General features: G+C 47.3%; 1 protein-coding gene across 1 annotated transcript in view; it reads left to right on the top strand.

Annotated features, from left to right (window-relative positions):
- The window catches only part of POLR3F (RNA polymerase III subunit F), a 349,333-nt gene extending 347,136 nt beyond the window's left edge, over positions 1 to 2,197 (top strand). Inside the window, exon 9 of the mRNA XM_069607539.1 lies at positions 1,443 to 2,197. Coding sequence (XP_069463640.1) covers positions 1,443 to 1,520 — 78 coding nt within the window. The 3' untranslated portion in view covers positions 1,521 to 2,197. The remainder of the gene's footprint in view (positions 1 to 1,442) is intronic.
- The last annotated feature ends 14,570 nt before the right edge of the window (positions 2,198 to 16,767 follow it).

Below are 16,767 nucleotides of genomic sequence, written 5' to 3'. Positions count from 1 at the left end.
AGGAAGGGGAGGCAGTGGACTTTCAGAGGTTGCAGGAAGAGACGGGAGTACATGGTGGCCAATATATAACCTACACTAGGCTTGTGAAAAAGACTAGAGAAAGATGGCCTGAGACAGTGCTAGCGGAAGACCCAGACGCCTCCCTGGAAACCATGTATGATGAATCAGAGGGCGGGCACGAAATATCGAGGATATATGAACTCCTGCGAGTAAGGGCAGGGAAAGAGTTGCTCCAATTGAGACAAGATTGGGAGGAGGAGGTGGGAGGACCCATGACGGATGGGCATTGGGAACGGGCCCAGAGGTACCACAAAAAGGTGTCCCGAAACGCGTGATTCCAACAGCTTCAATTGTACGTTACCCACGGGGCTTATTTAACCCCCGGGAAGATTGCAAAGTTTGGGGGACCAACTACGCAGCAATGCCCCAGGTGTGGGGGGGTGAGTGCGGGACTGCTACACATGTTTTGGGCTTGCCCGGAGGTGCATAGATTTTGGGACGAGGTCAAGACGAAACTGGCAGGTGAGGGGGTGGTGCTGGATGTGGAATCGGCCTGGTCATGCATGCTTGGGCTTTTTCCTAGACCCTGGCATTTGAAACACATAAGCAAGATGAAGGACCTGGCTTATGTTTTGGCCAAACGTAGGATTGCCATGGGCTGGAAGGCGGCTCACAGACCTAGGGTGGAGTTATGGTGGACGGACCTCTTAAGGTGGGCGGAAGCTGAATCGGAAGTCTGGTTTGAAGCGGTCACCAGGGGGGGCGGGGAGGAAGTAGGGCCCTTGCTGGCCTGGCGGCAACTGGTGGCCTCGTTGGCAAACCCTCACCAGCGTGACAACGAAACAGAGGACCCGGATGATGACTGCCTAAGTATTGTGCTACCCAATGATGCTCCCGTAAACGACATGTGAGAATCGGCTCTAGTTTAAGGGGGGGGAGGGGAGTTGGGGAGTTGTGATGAAAATGTGCTATGTTTTGAAACAGTTGTAGTGTGTTTGTTGATTTTAAAATAAAATAAAAATAAATAAAAAAAAAAACATTCAATTCCGATTGTCCTTCTCACTGAAAGGATGTACTTAATTTGCGGCACCGCTGAGCAAGTAAAAGGCCCACTGAAGATATGTGTTCAACCTACATTCATAAGTTCGAATTTTGGTAGGGCAGACTCTGCTTTTCATCCTTTTGCTGTCAATAAATTGAGTACTAGTGAGTTCAGTAATAACACCGTTTTTCAAATGCTAAGATACAATTCATTTTGTGTGCTGTGTAAATTGTACATGTTATTTTTTAGCTTTTCCAATTTTTACTGAAAGTGATATAGGTGAACAGTGAATAACCAGGGTTAAATGATTTTTTTTCAAAACATGTCTGTCAAAGAAAGCCAGTATGAGCGAACATTGTAACATTGTTGTTTTAAATTGAAAGTTTGTATTTTCTTCTAGGTATTTGATGACTGCCATGAAGGTGGTGATATTTCTCCCTCAAACTGTGTTTACATGACGGAGTGGTTCGAATTTTAATCCTGGGAACTGCAGCATCTGCACCCACTGCAACCAACAGTAGGGTACTTCCGGAGCGAGCAAGGAACGCCATACTACAATGCAGGCTGAAGAAACATGGGAATGCTATGATTTTGTGGCGTTTAATACTACTCCTTTTTGTCTGCTATTGACTTCTATTGGGCACAGAGAGAGAAACATTTTTAAAAACATTTAAACCCGAATTTTGGACCTGCGGATATAAGATAGAAGAAGAGGGAAAAAGACTTTTAGAAGCAACAGCCCTCTACAAATAGAATGGATTTTGTATATGAACAAATGATAACGTTGCATACAAGCTTTAACCGAGAGCAGCTTTTGAATACAGTTCTGATGCATCACGAAGTTAGTGACTTAACTGGTGTTGTAGTAAAGTTGGACCCGTTGCAACGCTGACTCGTTTGAGAATGTTCTGTTTCTTATTGTATGATATTAAACACGAAGTCAGAGTTTGCTTAAGATGCTATTTCTTTAAATGTACAAATATGAACCGTTTTGTTGAAGGATGGATTAATTTGAAGGGAGACCTGAATCAACGTACACCTTTTTAAAGTCTCATCGCAACACATCTTCCTGCTTAACAAACACCTTGATGTATTTATACACTGTGTTGAGCAAGTATTCATTCCATGCACTGAATAAAATACCTTTTAGATGAGCATACGGAATGCATTCATTAATATTACGAGAGGATGGTGTTGCTGAACTACCCTTTTGTACTCTTCACACAATCAACCTCTCTGTTAGATTTTTTGTTTCTATAACTAGATCCAGGTAGAATGTTGTCCCATATTGGGGTATCCTGTTTTTTTGCTGAAGTAAATTACTTCATTGTAATTTACTTCAAGAAATTAATTTGTGGAGAAGTACATTTTGTGCTTTTAGGGTTTGGAATCGGGGGTGAACCAACCTATTTAAAAAGAAAAAAAAACAATTTGAAAAAAGTTAAACCATTGTTATATCTATATTTGCCATAAGCCGGTCTAAATCTGTGATTTTGACTATTAACTAGTCCATAAGCTGGCTACTCTGTTTTGCATGAACTGCTAGTCTTTTACAAGATTTTGCAGCAAGGCCACTTAAAGAATGCTACCGTGGCCACCAGTGGACGCACGGATGAGCGACCTCTCTGTGTGAGTTCCAGCCTGTGGTCCCTAAGAAGTGGACTGAGCCCCCACTAATGCCACCCCACTCCCCACGAATAAGAGGACAGATTGTGCTGTGGGAAGGTATCCCCCTAGAAGTCGGAGAATACCCGATCAAAATCGGTGGAGATTCCAAAGAGAAAATAGCATTTTCCCAAGTGTCTCACAGCTATGCAGCGAACTTCGGCCCCACGTGAGCCTCAGCGAAGAAGAGCTGCGCCCGGCAATGCAGAAGAGGTGGAGCTGCCTATACCTGGAGGCTACCGGCAAAGACTTCTGTGATCAGCGGTGCTTCGCTCCTGAACCGTGGCGATCGCCAGAGGCAGAACGCATGGACCAGCTCTCGTAGAGACAGCGGCACACACACACAAGAACCCAGTCCCGGCGAAGTGAGGCTCGCAACAGCCGGAGCCTCACCTCTCCCTCCGCCGGAATTGTCCTCGGTGGAACCTGGCAGCCCTGCACCCAGCAGAAGTGTACTAGGAGGATCCAAACTTTGGGGCTAGAGGCCCCCAGGCTGGGACACACACTGACCAACCCACCCAGCCGAAGCGGTGAGTTGACTGCCCACCGGAGGAGTGTTGCAGCGGGCCTAAACTGGCTGAACGAGAAGCGGATCTTACCGCCATATATTAATTATGGCTTCCCCATCGCCCCCCCTGCCCAGTACAGACTGCAAGGCGGCAGTCCCTGACTGTGCACCATAAGCCTTGGTGCGCCCTAGCGAACTTTCATACAGATTCAGGATACTGGATATGGCAGGGGCCCAAACGGATGATGCTTCCCCGATCCACGGAAACACCGTCATAATGGTGTTCGGATGCCTACGTGTATGAGCTGCACTCGCACAACTACTCTTGCCAATCCCGACCTTGAGGCACATAGCAGCATCATACTCTGGGCGTCCTGGAGATTTCCTGATGGGAGTACCCGGCGCCCTCGTAAGAGACTTGAGAAACCCCTCTCAAACAGTGCTTAAGGTAAATAGATTCCTAGACCTTTTGACATTCTGTTCTTTGTGTGCCACACAACAGGATGGGAACACGCGAGGAGGAGGAAAGATCAGGGGCGATACGCACGTCGGATTCTCAGTTAGGATTGAGCCGCGCATGCCTGGAATCATCTTGAAGACACCCCTAACAGGCACGGATCTTGGGCTGAGGGTACAGTGGACTGGTGGCACCCGATACGTTGCACCCAAAGAAGGACAGTGCTGAGAACCTCATGATAGCAGCCTCCCACTTAGGTTGCAATTCAATGCAGTACTAACCAGAGGAGCCCGACTCCCCGGCCCCATGTCTGCCCTAATCTACTGATATAGAGGCAACCACTCTGAGAGGAAGGGTCCGAAGGACCGGAAAGAGACGCTTCTTCCGACAGAGTGAGGTCGGCCCCGGTTCATCACTTCAAGGGTTGCCAGGGGTGAACCGTCGCATGGAGGTGAGCAGTTGAGGCCTGAGATGGATAGAGGCACTCAATGCATCTTTGCTAACGACAGAGACCGCGGCAGAAGGTGATACATGAGGGTTGGGCCCCTACACAGTAGGGTGTGTGCCCTCCTCAACAAGTTATCTAGCAATGTGCTCAGTGGCACTCGAGCCCATGATAAGCTGCCCCTAGAAATACGCAGGGCCTTGATACAGACCACAATTGAAGACTAGCTACATTAACGGAAAAATTGAAAACTGAGTGCCTCTGTTCACCCTGCGGGAACCCCGTATGTAAACCACGAGATATCTAAAGTGGATTGACCCCAGCATATTTCACTGAGAAGGGCCACCGCCCTAGAGGCGTGTGTTCCTTTTTCCGCTTGTAGAGGTCGGGGATCCTCTACGATCTGGTATGGAACTACAGGAAGAAACCACGCTGTGTTGAAAGCATCTCCTCACATATGATCAAGGAGAGGCTTGCATCATACAAATTCTCCCTCTCCCGCCCTCAGAGTGACGACCCCCCCCCCCACCCCACCGTGATCTCAAGATGGCAACCTCAGGGGCACAGATGGCCGCTACTAAGGCTGACATAGCGGATCTCTTAAGTGAAGTAAAGAGCATGAGAGCCGATATAGGGGTGAGAGTAGACAAGATAACACAGAGAATAGACAAGATGGAGGAAAAAATTGAACAGGTGGAAATTGAAGCAAGGGAAGAGGAATCGCGTATGAGAATGGATGATATGGAAAACCGAGAGGCGGCCAACAATATTCGCATCTTTGGTATTCTGGAGAGGGAGGGGGAAACTGAACGGGACCTGAAGAGGACCCTCCACACACTCATGAAACTGTTGTTGGAGGACTATTCGATAGATGAACCCAAACTGGACTGCATACACACAGCTGGTGGTACCACTGGGGGTCCAAGAACGGTCCTGGTACGATTCCACAACTTTGCTGACAGAACCAGGGTTCTAGAAAAGGCCAAGCGCAGTGCGAAAATCCCCCTTGAGACAGCGAGAATCTCGATTTATCGGGATCTGTCTATCACGCTGGCCATGAGAAGGAAGTGCATCCCTCTCACCAAATGGCTGAAGGAAAAAGGAGTTTGATATAGGTGGGGCTACCCCTTCTCTCTGACCTTTGAATGGGAAAACAGTATGGTCAAGTTGAAAACAGAAAGACATTCGAGACTGCACAGCTGACCTGTTAGGTGACCAGGAAGTTCAGGAGGATGAACGCATCCCCGGAAGCGGAGGGGTAGCTCTATGGTGGACCTATGTACTATGCCGTATACTTCTAGTGGGAGCATGGGTAGCTGGCGGGAGAGAAGGCGAACATCTGACCTAATTTTGGCAGTCGAAAGGCGCTCAGGCATGATCTTGAACGATACTGAGACGGCATTAGCATGTGTTGATGAAAAGATTCAAGGTGAGGAGATGGGGTTTGGGAGGTGAAACTGGGCTCGACTGTTAAATGATTCTTTGGTGAAGGGACCGGGGCAGGTCCGGTTCCCACTGGTGGTCCGACTCTGGCTATAAGAAGTTATCCAAGCTGGTTCGGACACCGTTGGAGGTTCAGGCAGGGGAGGGGAGTTGGGGGAGGGTAGACATATAGTGTTGCGCAAGTATGGGATGAGTGGTCTTTCTGAATACATAAGCGAGGCAGATTTGATGAAGTCCATTAGGGGAATGAAGTGAGTCTTGAATAGGTAATGGCAATGACTCCTAACATGTCTGGGGGTGCTCTTGACAGAATCTACTCACTTAACGTGAAGGGACTCAATTCCCCTACCAAAAGGTCTATGGTGCAAAGGGAATTCCGGAGATCTGGGATTGATGTACTTTTCTTGCAAGAGACCAAGTATGCTCGAGGAGAGGAATGCAAGGTGATGCAGCCCAGAGAGGGATGGGAATTTTGGGGATCTGGCCCACTGAAGAAAGCGGGGGTGGGAATATTGGTTAGGAAGTGGATGGAGCTCAGGGTGTCTAGGGTGTGGACGGATGTAGAAGGCAGAGCACTGATTTTGGTGGGCACTATGAGGGGTGTCACGCTAGCCATCTTGTATGCCCTGAATGTGAGACAAGCGCACTTCCTACAGCGCACAATATCGAAAATAATGCTAGAAGCCGTCGGACATGTAATCATTGGAGGGGATTTCAACCTCTGGGCAGACACCAATAGAGATAGGAAAACAGCGATCCCTGACCTATCTGAGCCGGCTGACGCCGGTAGCAGAGATGATGCAAACATATAGACTGAAGGACATATGGAGAGCATAACACCCCGATACCTTGGGCTTCACCTTTTTCTCTGCACCTCACGGCACATACACAAGAATTGATTACATATATATTTCGGAGGATTTGGTGGAAGTCACAGTCCGCTCTGGAATCGAGCCCATCACTTGGTCGGATCATGACATTGTCTCAGTCGGGGTGGAACTAGGAACTTTACCGAAGAGAGGAATCAAGTGGCGCTGCAATGAGTCTTTGTGGAAAGACTCAGTTTTTCGAGCAGAAATGGTCAATAAAATAGTAGTATACCTTAAGGTGAATGATACAGGAGCCGTCCCGATCAAGTTGGTGTGGGAAGCGGGGAAAGCAACCTGGTGAGGAGTGTTGATTAGGGAGGGTGCCAATAAGAAACGGGAGAGAATCCTGGTTGAGAACAAATTGAGGGGAGAAATAACACGCTTAGACTGGGAGGCTCGGACGGCTGCTGAGTGAAGGATGGAGCAGATTGCTCTAGCCAGACAGAAACTGGACGAGCTTCGACTTCTTGAAGAGGCACAAGTCGTGAGAAAACTTCAACTACTGAAACAAAAATACTATGAGAAAGGCGGCAAGGCTGATGCGTTATTAGCAGCCAGATTGCGAGGGCAAAGAGAAGATGGGTCGCAACTATTGATGAAAGGGAGGGAGACCCTCTGGTCCCACAGGGAGGGTGGATCCCGAAAGCAATTGCGCGGTTTTATGATCACTTATATGAATCTGAAATGAGCCATGATAGGACGGAAATAGACACCTATTTGGCTGGAGTACATATGCCTGGACTGACTGAGGAAGAGGCGGACGCAGTGGACGTCCCAATCACAGCAGAAGAGGTTGAAAGTGCAGTCTGGAGGTTATCATCAGGGAAGGCTCCTGGGAAAGATGGCTATACTGCAGGCTTTTACAAAGCTTTTCTATCTCCCCCCGCCCCCCTTCCTGGTCAAGTTGTTCAATGATATATTGGAGACGGGTGTAGCACCGGACTCCTTCTCGGAAGCATTGATCTGTTTATACCTAAGGAAGGAAGGGATCCCAAATGTTGTGGATCATACCGCCCAATATTGTTAATTAACGTGGATGCAAAAATGTATACGAGAATCTTGGCGGCTCGTTGGAGATGTATATGCCTCGGCTCGTACATTCAGACCAGGTGGGATTCATCTTGGGAAGGCAGGGATCCGATACCATGCGTAAAACCTTGCATCTCATACATGAATCTAAGTCATTGGTAGGGGACCCGGCTCTCCTGTCTGTTGACACAGAAAAGGTGTTTGACCGGGTCGATTGGGGATTTCTAGAGGCCGTATTGACCAAGGTACGGCGTAAAGAGAGATTCAGGAAAGGAGTAAAAACGGTATGCACATCCCCTAAGGCCTCGGTGTCAGTCAACTCCGACTACTAGAGGTGGTTCACCCTGGGTAGAGGAACTAGGCAGGGATGTCCACTGTCTGCCATATTATTCGTCCTGTCCCTCGAACCTCTTGTAATAGAAATCGGGGCTGACCCGCAGGTTGAAGGGATGTCGGTGGGGGGGAAAGAATACAAGATTGCCCTATACGCTGATGACATGCTTTTGCCCATCACGAACCCGCCGACATCAATCCCCAGAGCGATACAGCTGATAGAACACTACGGACTGCTCTCTGGCTTTAAAATAAAAAGAACAAATCTGTTCTGTTCCCCCTAAGAGAACCTACGCAAAGGGATAGGGAGGGGTATGCCGTCCTGGGCCTCACTATAGGGGATGCCACCTTGAAATATTTGGGGATAAACATGGTGCGACAGCTAGATGACCTATACAAGGCCAATTTCCCCCGCCTGCTTGAGAAGTTCCAGTTGGATCTAATTAAGTGGCAGAAACTTACGGTCTCATGGATGGGAAGGATAAATGCAATTAAGATGGTATGTCTCCCACGTTTCTTGTACCCCTTCCAGATTCTCCCAATTAAGATACCGAAACCATTCTTCAGGTAAGTAAAATAAGCTATACTGAGGTTCGTATGGCAGGGGGAAAAAACAAGAATTTCATATGAAGTATTGACACTGCCCAAGGAAAAGGGGGGAGTGGGCCTACCTGACCTCAAAAAATATTATGTAGTAGCTCAGTTGAGGGTATTAATTCCACACTTGAGGAACCAAACACATTTACCGTGGGTGAACCTTGACAATCACTGTTTCACTCCAGCCACCCTAGCGGAATGGCTCTGGGTCCCAAAGGATAAATTGACACGAAGGATATGGCAGCATCCGATCTTGGGCACAATTTGGGAAATTTGGAGGGAGACTACAGGCATGCGAGGCATCACGACATGGCCGTCCCCTTTGAGCCATATATGGGCACCGGGTATCTGAGAGGAAATCCCAGACCATGGGAGGTTTCAGAGCTGGTTTGAAGTGGGCCTCGAAAGGGTTGGACAACTCTGGGATGGTGGCAAATTCATTGCAATCACTGACCTCGAAGACGCATTGGGCATAGGAAAGTTGCCAGTATTTCACTTTCTCCAACTCAAATGTATATTGATGAGAGAAGCATGGAAGGGGAAAATACAAAGAGAGCTTACCCCCTTCGAAACACTCCTTAACACCCTTTCTGGCACTAAAGGACTGATCTCAACTATATTTAGAACTCTGATAGACACTCTAGGGGGGGAATTTACAACCAAACTCAGACAAAAATGGGAAATGGATATGAATATGGAAATTGACCCTGTCCTGTGGTCTAAACTGTGTAAGAGCTCCTTTAAAGTTTCTATTGCCTCCCAGTACAAATTGCATGCTGTCAAACTCCTCCATAGATGGCAATACGACCCCCATAGATTGTCCAAGATGTTTCAGGCAACAAGCCCCTTATGCTGGCGTCAATGTGGTCAGGATGCAAATTACTGGCACATGTGGTGGGAATGCCCAAAGGTGAGAGTGTTTTGGGATGAGGTTCTTGGTTGGATTAAAGATTTTGAAGGGATTCAATTAGAGGTGACGCCTCTCCTAGTGCTGTTTGGGCTAGAGAAAAACAAAGATAGATACGTGAGGGTTACAGGGTTGGCTGGTCCTCTGCTTCTGGTAGCTCGGGCATGTATAGTTATAAAGTGGAAAGCGGAGGTGACCCCGAGCAAGAAGGAATGGAAAAATGTGACCACTAACATTTGTATCACGGAAAAAATTACTGCGGGTCTACATGGGAAAGCCACCCAATACGAAGCCCTATGGAAGGACTTCATTGATAAGTGCACTGCCAGCCCCTGAACCAGACATTCGACTGGCGACTCTGCACCGGGCAACACAACACCTAGGAATGGGGGATTAAAGATAATGTGATGTCAGAATATGAACATAGGTGATGTATGGAAATGGTGTCTTGGAGAGCACCTATTGCCCCTAGTCGTTTACGGCACATTGACGTTCAGTGCGAAATGGATCACAAACCTGATTATGTATGGTATTTTTGCGAATATAGACCTAATGGGAGATTTTCTGAGACCGCAACACTGTTCTAGGGAGGGAGGTGGGTGTGTGGGGTAACACTTGTTTTGTGAGCAGGGCCCTTAGGGTTTGAGAGAAGAAAGATGCATTATCTTTTTTGTATCTTGTTTGGTGACTATTTTCTCTATAGAAACCTATGTTATTTTTATATGTTACAATGAAAATTTAATAAAATTGAATAAAAAAAGAATGCTACCATAATCGAGACATTAACTTTAACATTGCATTATTACCTTTTGAGCAATAGCTTAGGAACGTAGGACCACAAGCACAGACAATGCCAACAGTGTTGTCATTTATAGTTTATTGTATATTACCTTTATAGGTAAGGATGCAGTAAATACTTAATAGATTACCCATGCTTACAGCTCAAGGAGTCTTGATTCTATTAAAGACAGGCAGGCAGGCAAGTATTATGCTTCAACTTCTTTTTTTCTCTTACTCTTGAACAGTTTCAAATCTAACTTTGTAAACAACTTATTTAAATATTTCGTCCCTGTTAATCCCTTCAGTCATGTAGTCATTTTATCGGACCTCCTTCTTCCTGAACCTAGTATCCCCCTTCATATCTAGGTCCTTTCCTCTTCTTTTGATGCTCCAATACGGCATCTTCAGTCAACAATGTCTCATCTAGGCAACTTGAGAAGAACGCCAACCAACTATACTCCTCGGCCTGCTGTATCAATCTCCTAAACTGCTCCGGCTTGGCGACCCACAAGTGTAAATAAAACACACTCAAGGACTCTGGGTGGGTATGTAACATATACACAACCCTAATGTAATCACACAAACACTGTACAGTTACAGTTAGCTGCTAGTTAGCCATGTAATCATATACAACTAAATGACAGTTCCCTCATGGTGCTAAAGATCCCTAGATGTCTGTGATGAGCCTCCTATCTTGGGTGAGGGGACCGCGAGAGGCTTGCCCTATCACTAAGTAGAAGCAAAAACTAAAAACATTCCAGGACACTTCACGCTGTGCCATAGAGTGCTCACTAAAGTTCAAATGGATTGTGTCCTCCCACGTATCCCTCATCTTATATCTCCATATCCAGCTTTAGCTGCTTTGGAAAAAAGAATTTTCAGCAGGGGGCGATGCATGTCGATGCGTGTCGACTCGATGTCCCTAGAGGGCCTCTGTCTCCAAGTCATCGCCATCGAAGGTATATAGAGCGCACAGCGACCTTTGGCTTCAGTTCCATTTTTATGCGAGAGCTAACACTTTGGATTATCGATGCGCTTCGGTTCTGTGGCTAAAACCTTAATCGTTCGATAACATGGCATCGTCGTCGACTTAATCTACTCCGAGAACGGGATTCAAGAAGTGCCATGACTGTGGGGCAAAAATGTCCCTCACGTACTCCCATCGGGTATGTCTATGGTGCCTGGGATCCTCTCGCGTTACGTTGGAGTGTGTGTCTTGCCTATCAATGACAGCGAAGGCCCCGAAAGAGCGTAAAAGGCAAACTGGCTGCTGGTAGGTCCCATAAATCCCCTTCGACAACTCTGTCAAAAAGGCGATCCTCCGACGATTCGAGAGATGACTCTTCGTCGGAAGGAAGCTAAAAGGTCCCGATCAGTGTTTCACACCACGCATCTTCACAGCGGTCGAAGAAAATGCACCACAGGTTGCCATTTTGCCGTCGAGTTCCTCCCCAGAACGGGTCACGTGCCTGACCAAATCGACCTCACCAGCTGAGTGGGGGAAGTTCAGACTCAAGGTGCTTGATGTATTCGAGAAAGCGGCCTCGACCCACTTGAAGTAAGGTAAGAGCCATGCCATGCCAGAGTCGACGAGCACGACAAAAAAGCAAAGGACAAAACCTGTGTGCCCTTGGGCCCGTGTGTCCAGGAGAAAACTCCAAGAACCCTTGGAGGTTCCCTCGAAGGAAAAGACTCCATCGGCTTCGAGTCATAAGAAACCTTCGACACTACAACCGTCGAGGCCCTCAGCGTCAAAAGCATCAACGCCATTGTCGACACCAACTCCAAAAGCCTCGACAAACGTTGAGAAAATATAGACACTGCAAGAAAGGATTCTTTCAAACCCCTTTCCTCAATTTGAGGCTAAGGAGCCGTCTTCAGATGAACATAGTCCATTTGGATTGCAGTATGGAGCACACAGAGGCCTTAATTTCTGAGGATTTAAACCTAAAAGGCCTACGTGACACCCTGCAATCTGCAAGTGGCTTGGACACATCCCCAGAGATAGAATTTGGCAGGCCAGACCCCTCAGACCATGTTGATGTTTCTTATAGACAAATCATGTCTAGGGTTATAGAATACCTGGGATAAAGTAGGCCTGTACCATTATTTGAGCAAGATGACCTAACCAATATTTTAGACAAGGGACCCCAAAAGGAACCTATTCTACCATTCCATGGGGTTTTTCAAAAAAGAGTTAATGCCAATTGGGAGGCCCCTGAGCTACTTCCAGCTGTGAACAAGAAACTAGCCAGCAAATACCATGCGTCAAGCAGTGACCTGTACTATTTGATTAAACGCCCAACTCCTGAAAGCTTGGAAGTTCAGGCTGCCACTTCTACATACAGGCAACCAGCATACCCGACGCCTCCCCCTACCCCTCGAACAGAGATGACAAGCGTTATGAGGCTTGGGCTAAAAAGTTTTTCTTTGCGGGGAGTATGGCCCATAAGTCAGCAAATGCCACTTGTGCACTGGCCAAGTTCACTTTCACATTATGGGATTATATAGCAATGATAGCTGAACACATCCCGAGGGGGAAGAACGATGCGTCTTTTTGAATATTGTCAAGGATGGGAAAAAGGCGATGTGCGAATCCCTCCAGACTGGTCTGGACTCTGCGGACAGCATCAGCAGAGCTATGGCAGCTAGCATGGTAATTTGCAGATTTGTCTGGTTGAGAAAGTCTGGTTTTGCACCAGATGTACCATCCAGACTTCTTAACAAACCCTTTGACGGCACTCTTTTATTTGCCAGCAAGGCTGACGATAGCCTCAAGAACTGCAGACCTCCAAAGCAGCAGCCAAATCCCTTGGCGCAGCAATCAGACGGCCACCAACTCGCCCCACTGGTACACCTTGGCCGGGAGGGGGGGGGGGGCAGGTCCTTTTGCTTTTACTCCTCAGTTGGAAGAGGGAGAGGACTGTCAAATGAAATGGCTCAGAAAAGATTCCCCTGTGTTGGACGGGGGAGAAGTGCTAAAAACACCCAGACAGGGGCTGCTTTACCCTCAGGCGCTGCATCAGCCACCTCAAAACCTCTGAGGCCTTACTTCACAAGACCCCGGTGGGAGGAAGACTCTCAAAGCATCTGAAAGAATGTCAGGGTATTACTTCAGATAATTCAAAAAAGGTAGCATGCGCTCCTCTCCAGAAAGAACATGGCATGATAATCTGTTCTGAGATGAGAGTTTGCAGCACACGCTTTTTGCTCACTATACCTTTCACAGATGGGAAATATCCATTTGCATATCAGTCCATGGGCAGTCCGGCACCGAAATGCTATGGCAATTCCTCTCTGAACAAGAGTACCAACAGCAACCCCATACACGTGTTTCAGCCTTGTTGGGCCTCATCAGTGAGGTGAAGATGTGCCTCTCTGGCCACAGTGAGCAGGGAGTCCACGTCTGGTTGCCCCCAGGTAACTCAGGGTGACCAACACAAAGTTCCTTGCAAATACTTCAAAAGGTAGCAGGCGCGCCTCTCCTGAAAGAACATGGCATGATAACCTGTTCTGAGATGAGAGTTTGCAGCACACGCTTTTTGCCTCTAAAGTGAGTCGCTACTGGGGACTTTTAAGCTCTTCATTCTTATGTTCGATTTATGTTCCGCCCAGAAGACATTTGCTTTGTGTGAGGTCCTCCCCACATAGTAGTATCCATAGGGAACCAAGCTGCACCTCACTGAGGAGGCCCAACAAGGCCGAAACATGTCTGGGGTTGCTTGTGTTTCCGTGCAGAGGGGACCTGGCCTAGCAGTTCGGGCGGGATTTTACCATTGGTGGCAGTACCAGACTGATTTGCATATGGCTGGACCCCGTTTGCAATGGCGCAGATGGGCTAAAAAAACGGTGGTGCGGAAGTTTGCCCAGAGCAACGCCAGTGGTACAGATTTATTCAAAACCTCCCACCCATCACTTTTGGGGTCACAGTTTGTCTCACTATGTGAGAGATGATATGCCCAGACGTGGGTCCCTTGCTCGCTGCGCCATAGGGAACCAAGCTGCACCTCACTGAGAAGGCCCAACAAGGCCGAAACATGTCTGGGGTTGCTTGTGTTTCCGTGCAGAGGGGACCTGGCCTAGCAGTTCTGGCTGGGCTGCTACCATTGGTGGCAGTACCAGACTGATTTGCATATGGGTGGACCCCTTTTGCAATGGCGCAGACGGGTTAAAAAACAGTGGTGTGGAAGGTTACACAGAGCAACTCCAGTGGTATAGATTCATTCAAAACCTTCCACCCATCACTTTTGGGGTCACAGTTTCTCACTATGTGAGAGAGGGTATGCCCAGACGTGGGTCCCTTGCTCGCTGCACCATAGGGAACCAAGCTGCAACTCACTGAGGAGGCCCAACAAGGCCGAAACATGTCTGGGGTTGCTTGTGTTTCTGTGCAGAGGGGACCTGGCCTAGCAGTTTGGGCTGGGCTGCTACCATTGGTGGCAGTACCAGACTGATTTGCATATGGCTGGACCCCTTTTGCAATGGCGCAGACGGGCTAAAAAAAGGTGTGTGGAAGGTTGCCTAGAGCAGCGCCAGTGGTACAGATTCATTCAAAACCTTCCACCCATCACTTTTGTGGTCACACTTAAAGGCATATACTACATTAGTAGAGTTGCAGGTACAGGAGTGCTTCAAGTCAATTTTTCTTTGCTCTGTGGGGATGTGTGATTTTATTTTCTGTGATTATGTTCCCACAATGCTGACAGTTCCCACAGGGTTTTGTTCTTGTGTATCGTGTTGTAGGTCTGTTACATGACATATTATCTGCCCTCACCAAGGTGTTAAGCAGTGCCTGGCTGTTCCTGTGGGCAAACACTGGGAGCTTGGGAAAGAGTCTGTGTAAGACTGGGTCAATTTGCATTGATGCCTAATTCATTTAATCACCTTTTTTACTCTGTATCGAGTTTGTGGTTACATAAACCATGGAGGGGCTGGGTTTCGGGGGCTTAGGTGTCAATAAGTCTTCTCTCTCGACTGCCTCTACCTTCCTTGAATTAAGTCTTTATTGTATTTCCTTGCCAAGAATTTGTCCTTTAGAGTCCTTGCTTGGCGTTTGTATTCTTCAGTACTATCCGACGATACCTCATGAATTGGCTTAGGGGTACACTGTCAATTGTCCTTTTCGGATGGTAGCTGTTCGCTAGTAATAGACTTTTACGATCTGTGGGTTTGGTAAAGATGCTTGTGTTTAGCATCTCATTCTTATAGTATACCTCCACGTCCAAAAAGTACATCTTACTTTGACTGAATTCCGTGGTGAACTGTATTCGTGGGTGCATCTGGCTCATTGTTACAAAGAAATTATTTAATTCATTTATCGGTCCCGTCCAGATACCAAAGACGTCATTAATGTATCCTACGAACATTGAAAGATGTTGCATCCACCTTGGTGACTCCAGCACATGCTCTATTTCAAGATATAACATAGAAGTGTTGGCACAGCTAAGAGCCATTGCTGTTCCATACTCATGCCTGATACTTGCAGGTGGTGCTGCTCTCCAAACCTGAAGTGGTTTAATATGACCAATTTCAAGAGGGTTAAGGACAAAAAGCCGATCTGCTACGCACAAGTCTGATCGGAGTAGGAGCCATTCCATGGCCTCCAGACCAGCGTCATGTAGAATGTTCGTGTACAGGGAGGTGATGTCCATGGTGAACAGAACATCGCGCCCCCAACAAAATTTGTGGTGTTTAATCTGGTGAGGAAATACGTATTATCCTTAAGATAAGTAGCACTGTTTTGTGTCATTGGTTGAATGGCCTTGTTCAAGTATTTAGGTAAGGGTTCCAGCAGGCGGCCCATAGCTGCTATCATGGGTTGTCCTGGATGGAGGACGTGGTACCCGAACCTTCTGGACATGTCCATCTGTCCTCCAAATCGTCTGTCACAAAGAGAGGAACTTCTCTCGCGAGAGGAGGGCCAGGTTCTCCATCCAGAGGTCAAGACTCTGAACCTTCATGCATGGTTTCCAAGAAGTTGATAATAAGGATTGGGACCTCCCGGACAACGTAATGGAGATTTTGCTTTTGGCCAGAAGGCCAGCAACGAAGTCCTTGTACCGCTGCCGTTGGAACAGGTTCTGCAGTTGGTGCAGGGAAAATAATGTGGACCCTTTTACTTGCAGCACATCTATGGTGTGTTCGTTCTTGTTACACCTGGCTAATCTGGGGTTCCAGGTTGGCACAAATAAAGGATATCTGGCAACGCTATTTTTAAGTGCTTCTCTGAAGAGACATCTTTCTTCAAGATTCCACTGGTTACAGTTCTTGAAAGAATTGACAAATGTCGTGCTCTGGGATCTCAACCTGGTTCTCAAATTCCTAGTGTGCTCCATTCGAGCCTATCCACTCCTGTCCTTTAAGGTTGTTGATTTTAAAGGCCATTCTTTTAGTGGCCCTTTTAGCCCATAGTGTGAGTGAACTTCAAGCCTTGTCCAGCAAGCCTCCTTACACAGTCTTCTTTAAGGTCAGAGTGGTCCTTAAGGTCAAACCCACATTTTTACCTAAAATTCATCTAACTCAAAAGATAATGTTACTTTCTCTTCTATCCCGCACCTTATCCTCGAAAGGAAGAGGAGAGACTGCACAGGCTTCACCCAAAATGTGCACTTAGTTTCTATATTTCCAGAATGTCTAAATTGAGACAAGACGATCAACTTTTTATTGGATATACGGGCCATATCTAGGTGGAT

This window comes from Ambystoma mexicanum, chromosome 4q (genome assembly GCF_040938575.1).
Source record: "Ambystoma mexicanum isolate Mex_15411 chromosome 4q, UKY_AmexF1_1, whole genome shotgun sequence".
Classification (NCBI taxonomy): domain Eukaryota; kingdom Metazoa; phylum Chordata; class Amphibia; order Caudata; family Ambystomatidae; genus Ambystoma; species Ambystoma mexicanum.
Note: the sequence above shows the minus strand (reverse complement) of the source record. Positions and strands in the feature narration are given on the sequence as shown.